This window comes from Eleutherodactylus coqui, chromosome 1, assembly GCF_035609145.1.
Source record: "Eleutherodactylus coqui strain aEleCoq1 chromosome 1, aEleCoq1.hap1, whole genome shotgun sequence".
Taxonomy (NCBI): domain Eukaryota; kingdom Metazoa; phylum Chordata; class Amphibia; order Anura; family Eleutherodactylidae; genus Eleutherodactylus; species Eleutherodactylus coqui.
The window spans coordinates 74,056,167-74,063,228 of NC_089837.1; the positions used below are offsets into that span (position 1 = coordinate 74,056,167).

At 42.8% G+C, this 7,062-nt stretch overlaps 1 protein-coding gene across 1 annotated transcript; it reads left to right on the forward strand.

The window, feature by feature from the left end:
* Positions 1–395: 395 nt before the first annotated feature.
* On the forward strand, positions 396–6,525 carry ODC1 (ornithine decarboxylase 1). The gene is made up of 11 exons (XM_066597299.1): positions 396–554; positions 1,501–1,647; positions 1,762–1,904; positions 2,139–2,312; positions 3,225–3,397; positions 3,568–3,702; positions 4,463–4,628; positions 4,769–4,931; positions 5,022–5,137; positions 5,798–6,012; positions 6,100–6,525. The coding sequence occupies exons 3-11, from the start codon at positions 1,803–1,805 to the stop codon at positions 6,236–6,238; spliced, it is 1,383 nt and encodes a 460-aa protein (XP_066453396.1). The 5' UTR covers positions 396–554; positions 1,501–1,647; positions 1,762–1,802; the 3' UTR covers positions 6,239–6,525.
* The last annotated feature ends 537 nt before the right edge of the window (positions 6,526–7,062 follow it).

A 7,062-nucleotide genomic window follows, 5' to 3' on the forward strand; every position in this document is an offset into this window, starting at 1 on the left:
CAAAATGGACTGAATTTAATGTATTTTGATGTGGCAGGACCGTTCCTCTCATCTCCCTCCAACTTCCCCCTCACGTGTGGGCTCATGTCAGCCATTAGAAGCCCCTATATGTGTTCCTATTACAAGCCCGTATCTTTATTCACACTTTTCTCCTCATACATTTGTGTTACACACATTGATATCGCCTTCAGCTATCACGACAGAGGCGGCGACCCCTCAGGTTATACTTCTAGAGCGAAGCCCGCACCGCAGCCGGACGGTGACGTCACAATAGACCGGTGGCTGGGCGCCAAGCGCGCTCCGTCAGCCTCCCGGAGTAAACCGATCAGCGCTGGTTTGAGCTGGCGCGTCGTCCTGACAACGGAAGCCCCGCCTATAAAAGGCAGCGAGAGCCGGCGCCTCAGTTCAGTCCCTGCGAGACGTGTGAGCGGTCCTCGGAGCTCTGTGAAGCGGCGCTGCTTTTGCCTTTTCTTGTGTTTTTCGAGTAGCTATTTTTCTTCTCTTCTTGGCATTTATTGCCTCGATGGGTACAGATTTCGTAAATGCTTTTTAAGGTAAGTTTCTATTATCTCCTACTTTGGTTTTACGGGCAGCTGTTAGAGCGGCAGCGTGGCTGTGATGCGCGTTTTGAGGACTTTTGTTCCATTTTTCTATCCGTAGTTCACAATTGAACAAGCTTTTAGCTGTAATTGGGCGATTCCTACTGCCCTGGCAGTGGACACGTGTCTGTATGAATGAGGTGGGGGATGGGTGGTACATGTAGAATGACTATAATCCCTTTATAATTCTCTTTTGGTATTAAATATTATAGTATAAAGCTCAGGTTACTTCTGTCATACTGTAAATCACTAGGTAGTACTAGATCTGCTTCTGTCAGGGTACGATGACTGCACATCTGCTATGGCGAAAGTCACTGAGTCAGATCATAGTCTAACGGAGTGGCGTATGGGATCGTAGTGACCATATATGGAGTTTCCTGAGCATTTTTTTTTTTTTTTCAAAGACCGCTTTTAAAAAAAACTGTTTTATGGTTGATTTTTCTATTAAAGCTTTGATTATGTTTTTGCCTTTTTTGGCATTTCTAAATTTAGAAATGCCAAAAAAACCAAAACCTATTCAAGTCTTAATAGACAAGGTATTACGTGGCGGCGGTTGACTTGAGGAGTGTCTGCTATATATTAGCCATGCTGTCAAGTGCCGGGTGCAGAAGGTAGTTGTAGCGAGTAAGAAGGCAGCATGGGAGCCGGCATGAGCTCTGATTGGTCGGTCTAGTCCCCGGGTGGAGAGGCTGCTCCACTCCAGCTAGTGACACGAGGCGAGCTTTCTAAGTAGGAGGTGGCGAATGGAGCTTCGCAGTCACTTATGAAATGGGCTGGGCGCGCCTCTGACGTAAGGGATCCGGTTTCAAGGCTTTTCCTTCATTGATTAACGTAGATTGTGAAGTAACATCTGGGAATGTGTGATGACTAAGGAAGTTTTTTGTTTTTTTTTCCTTTGCAGAACGCCAAAAGCACAGCAGTGAAAAGCGGCTCCTTCGAGGGCGTAAAGCTTCTTTTATACTTACTGGGCTTCTATTTCACCGGAGAGCCTCCTTGGGAGCAAAGCTGAGGTCCTCTTTGTAATAAACCCCATCTCTAACTTGTCCATGTAAGTGGATCACAGCGGATTTAACTTCACATTATGACTATTATATATAATTACTATAATTAATATAAAAATATATTATTGTGGTTGTAACCAATTTTTTCGCCTTTATCGCAGTTTGTTGCATTCTGGTCCTGTGATCTGATAACGCTGAGACAATGAACGGCTTCAGCAACGAAGACTTTGACTTTAGCTTCCTGGAGGAAGGCTTTAATGCCCGGGATGTCCTGGAGCAGAAGATAAATGAAGTGTCCTTATCTGTAAGTTAACTCGCTTGCTTTCAATGGGCCTGCTTAGATAGCAAGCACTTAAGTATTTCCTCTTTGGAATGAATGGCAACCATGCGTGATGTGCCCAGTCAGTACTTCATTCATTCATTCTGATGTCTCCGTGGGGGGGGATGAAGGGTCCCCGCAGTACCAGGCAGTCTTTTGGGTTTTACGTTGGTTGTCTCTAGCGTCTGTAAACTGAACCAAAGTTATTTTATGTTCTAGGATGACAAAGATGCCTTTTATGTAGCCGATCTTGGTGATATTGTGAAGAAGCATGTTCGGTGGTTTAAAGCACTCCCACGAGTAACTCCATTTTATGCAGTTAAATGCAATGATAGTAAGGCCATCGTGAAGACTCTGTCCATCCTGGGAGCTGGATTTGACTGTGCCAGCAAGGTAAGTTCTGGTGATCAGTACTTTTTGAGGCAGTCCAAGTGTGTGCTCCCACCTTATCAGATTTCGGACATGGAAAGATGCAATCAAATTCATGGAGGGCCAGTTATTGAGATGTTTAATTCCTAGCAAATGTCATATAGTGGCCCTAGTCTAATTAAAGGATTGTACTAGAATAGCAAGTTCTCTATCCACAGGATGGGGGATACATTGCTGGTAAGACTCTCATTGATCCTGAGAATGGGGGTCCTGTGTTCACTGCACAGTGAGGAGGAGACCGAATTTGAGTGGTTGCGCATCGGCACTTCATTTGCTTTCAATGGGACTGCTTGGGTATTTTTGTCAGCCCCTTTGAAGTGAATGGAGTGCCAGCCACGCATGTCCAGTCAGCAATTGATTCCTTCTGATGTCTCCATGGGGGTAAAGGGACCCCCTATTTTCATGATCATTAGGGGTCTCTCAGTCAGCAAGTTATTCTGTCTGTACAACCTGTAATTCTGGTACAAATCCGTTAATGTGACCTGTGTATAATGCTCACTGGGTGTCAGGCCTTTGCAGAGGTAACTCCCTGTCCAGAGTGCACTTCTCTCCATGCCAATTCAGGAGAGGGGCTTGACTACAAAACTGTACAGCCTCACATAGAAGTTTCTGATTGTGAATGGAAAGACCAATGCCTCTACAGCGCCACCTATTGCAAGGCAGCATTCCTTCAAGTCAATGTCAGACTTTAACAAGTCTTGTAACAACTGGGAACTATGAGCCAAAGCCAGAGTCTTCAGAAAATAACCGTGTACAAACTGTTTCAGGGTTTTTTACCCTCCTCAGTGTACAGTAGGTTTCTGCCTTGGCTAATTAGGTCTTATGGACGTGGTTCAGGAAGGGTATTGTTTCTAATAGTTCCTCTTCTTTATTCAGACTGAAATACAACTTGTCCAGAGTATTGGCGTGCCACCTGAGAGAATAATCTATGCCAACCCATGCAAACAAGTTTCCCAGATCAAGTATGCTGCCAGCAGTGGTGTGGAGAAGATGACCTTCGACAGTGAAGTAGAATTGATGAAGGTGGCAAGAAATCACCCCAATGCCAAGTAAGTTGATTGTACTGCAACATTCAAAGCCTTTCTCAAACTATTAGACTATTCCATTTTAGATCATAGTAACTATTGCCAGTAATGAGGGTTGACAGGGTACATCTGTCAGTACATGTGCCCATTTTTCTATTACTGCTGGTATAAGGGTGCTTTCTTCTTTCTTTCAGGCTTGTTTTGCGAATAGCCACAGATGACTCAAAAGCTGTGTGTCGACTGAGTGTAAAGTTTGGAGCCACTCTTAAAACATCCAGGATTCTTCTGGAACGTGCAAAGGAGCTCAATGTGGAGATCATTGGAGTAAGGTAGGGATTCTAAGTTTTTTTTTTTTTTTTTTTTTTTTTAATAAGGCTTCATTAGTACACTTCTAAAAGATGCTACTTCCAGTATAACTAAACTTTTTAAAAACTTCTCACATGTCAGAAGATTTGATTAGTGGCTGTCCAGCTGCTGTTATTGCAAGCAGTATATAGATTTTCTGTGGAGTCCATATGTCACACCGATGACTGACAAACAGTTGAATAGCCACAGCGCTTAAATGAGTGCTTGTGGCTTGTTTTTTTGCAAAACTTGATTTAGTTGACTTTAACCTTTCATCTTTTTGCACTGTTCACTGAGGGCAGCATAAGGTAGTAACAGTTTTGCTGATTAGTGATATATCAGCTGTATGTCTGCAGTAGTTTGGGAGAAACTTGCAGTTTAATAGCAGGCGCACAAAAGCTGCAACTAGCCTTGCCAACCCCACCCTTCAGTCACTGACTGCTCTCTGCCTATTACTGTGCATAGAGAAATGGCTGCCAATCATTGGCTGGAGGGAAGGGTGGGTGTGGCTCCAGGATAAGTTCTGTTTAGCTTCTATTGATAAAAGTTTCTCCCAAATTACTGCACAGCTCCATTTTAAAGCGATAGGTCTGTGTGACAGACACTACCTTCTGCTACTGTGAGCTTCAAAAAAAGTGACCTATTCCCTTTAATTACAAAATGTCATCCAACTATAAGATTCTGGCTTTGTTTGTCCTAAGGACCTCTTAATCTAATGTGTGTCCTTTATTTTCTCCAAACTAGCTTCCATGTTGGTAGTGGATGCACAGATCCTCAGACCTTCGTTCAGGCGGTTTCTGATGCCCGATGCGTCTTTGATATGGGAGCTGAGCTGGGATTCAACATGCACTTGCTCGATATTGGTGGCGGCTTTCCTGGGTCTGAAGATGTCAAGCTCAAATTTGAGGAGGTGGGTCTATGCAATGATTGTTGTATGTAAAAATCTATAGAAGATTGGGTCTGTTCTGTTGTGAACCTAAAAGTGGAGCGCAAATCTAAAGTGCAATGTCTTTGGTCTTGTAGTTAACCTGTGTATCCAATTTCTTTTAGGTGACCTCTGTAATTAATCCTGCCCTCGACAAGTACTTTCCAGTTGACTCTGGAGTGCAAATTATTGCAGAACCTGGAAGATATTACGTTGCTTCAGCCTTCACCCTTGCTGTCAATATCATTGCCAAGAAGGTTATGGTGACTGAACAGACTGGATCTGATGGTATGCAGGGAGATCTTTGTTAAAAACTTTAGTGTGAAGTTTTTTTATTAACTTGACTTTGTTGATTTTTTTGGTCATTTTCTATTTCAGATGAAGATGACTCTTCCTGTGACAAAACTCTCATGTATTATGTCAATGATGGTGTCTATGGATCTTTCAACTGCATATTGTATGATCATGCTCATGTCAAGCCTCTTCTACAGAAGGTAAGGACTTGTAACAGCCTAACTTTGCTAACAGAAGGGGATGGGTACAGTATCAGATGACCAAGTAATGGCTTGTTAAAGATGCGTCTTAAAAAAAAAAAATTGAGAATGCAAATCTCAGGGGTATTTTGGGAATTTTACTATTGATGACCCTAGCCTCAAAATGGGTCATCAGTACTTGATTAGTGGGGTCCACCACTCGCGATCCCTGCAGATTGCCTAGCCTGCTGTTGATACAGCAGGCTGGATATCATTGGTGGTTATGTCCAGAAGTGTAATAATAGCTGGCTTCACACCCATTGAACTAAATAGAAGTGATGTCCCCTATTACACTTCTGGATCCTTATTGCATTCAAAGCCAGATAACAGGAGCGATACCTCCTAACTTCAATATGAGTGAAGCTGGCTATTACACTTCTGGTCCACTGCATTAACAGCTGATTGGCAGGGATCCAAAGTGTCAGACCCTGAGGATAGGTCAGCAATGGTAAAAGTCCTGGAATACACTTTTAAAAAAAAATTATTTCATTAGTTTGCATTGCATTTTTCTAAGCCTGTGCAATGGGATTATATTGGCCGTTTTCCTACTGAATACTTGTGTTAAATTGTAGTAAAACAAGTTTATGAAGCTGTGGTCTAAACAGAGGTTTATCTTTACAGAAGCCCAAATCTGATGAAAAATACTACTCTAGCAGCATCTGGGGACCAACATGTGACGGACTGGATCGTATAGTTGAGCGATTTGACCTTCCAGAGCTGCAGGTTGGAGACTGGATGCTGTTTGAGAACATGGGAGCCTACACTGTAGCTGCATCTTCAACATTCAATGGATTCCAGAGACCATCGCTCTACTACGTAATGTCAAGGCCTTACTGGTAAGAAACATGACATTTGAAATCTTGACTATATATTGATGATCCATAGCAATGCTGATACTAACTTTTTCCTTTGACATTTTTCAGGCAACTCATGCATAATATCCAAGAACATGGCATTGCCCCAGAGGTGCCAGAGTTGGGTGCACTTCACGTATCTTGTGCCCAGGAAAGTGGGATAGAGCTTGCTACTGCAGCCTGTACTTCAGCTAGTGTTAATGTATAGATTTTTTTTTATTTAACTAATGTAAGTAGGAGTAGTTCCTGTCTATTAGACTAAGTTCTGGGACCATAACTTAACTTTTTTATGTAGTGTTAACATGCAACAAAATGGATGACTGGGAGATGGGGTCACAATTATCTGTGTTCCTATGGAAACTTTTCTTTATATATTTGTTCAATTTTATTAAAGAGGCATTCCTGCCACCCAAGCATTTTAGCTTGTGTACTGGCAGACTGCCGTCTTCATGGTTTACTCATTTTACAAATAAACATTTATTTAATGAATTGTCACTATTTGTCATATGCTTTACTCAACACATCACCTGGTGGAGAAGGACCAATATGAGGCATTATTGCAAGGTAAGGGTTCATGCATCAGGTGACAACTGCAGCTCTACATGCTTTGCAATGGGAGAAACTCATAAGATCCTCTGCCATGGCTGTGACAGTCACACTGGAGGATCCCTGAAGTGATGCAAGGCTGGTTTCCCATTGAAAACTACTCTTATCTATGGGGCTTTCACATAGGCAGTGGGATTCACAGCCCCATCTTGCACTTGCCCGTGTGAAGTTGGCCTTGGCCACTACTGCATTCATTCAGGATTACATGTGCATACAAGTGATTCATTTCAACGGCACTGCTGGTCATGAACAAGCGTTCAGCTATCTTCAGCAGTCCTACTGAAATCAATGGAGCAGCAATATGCACCTGTGACCACCACTCCTCATTTGGGGACTATTGGGACTCCTGCTCTCATAGTTGAGGTTCAAGTAGTTGGACCACCATAATCTTTTTTTCCCCTATGCTGTGGATAACTTAGAAGTACA

Coding starts and splice junctions, on each gene's coding strand:
- ODC1 (XM_066597299.1), top strand. CDS start 1,803: ATGAACGGCTTCAGCAACGAAGACTTTGACTTTAGCTTCCTGGAGGAA. Junction 3,703..4,462: donor GTGGAGATCATTGGAGTAAG/GTAGGGATTCTA, acceptor TCTCCAAACTAG/CTTCCATGTTGGTAGTGGAT. Junction 6,013..6,099: donor GTAATGTCAAGGCCTTACTG/GTAAGAAACATG, acceptor GACATTTTTCAG/GCAACTCATGCATAATATCC.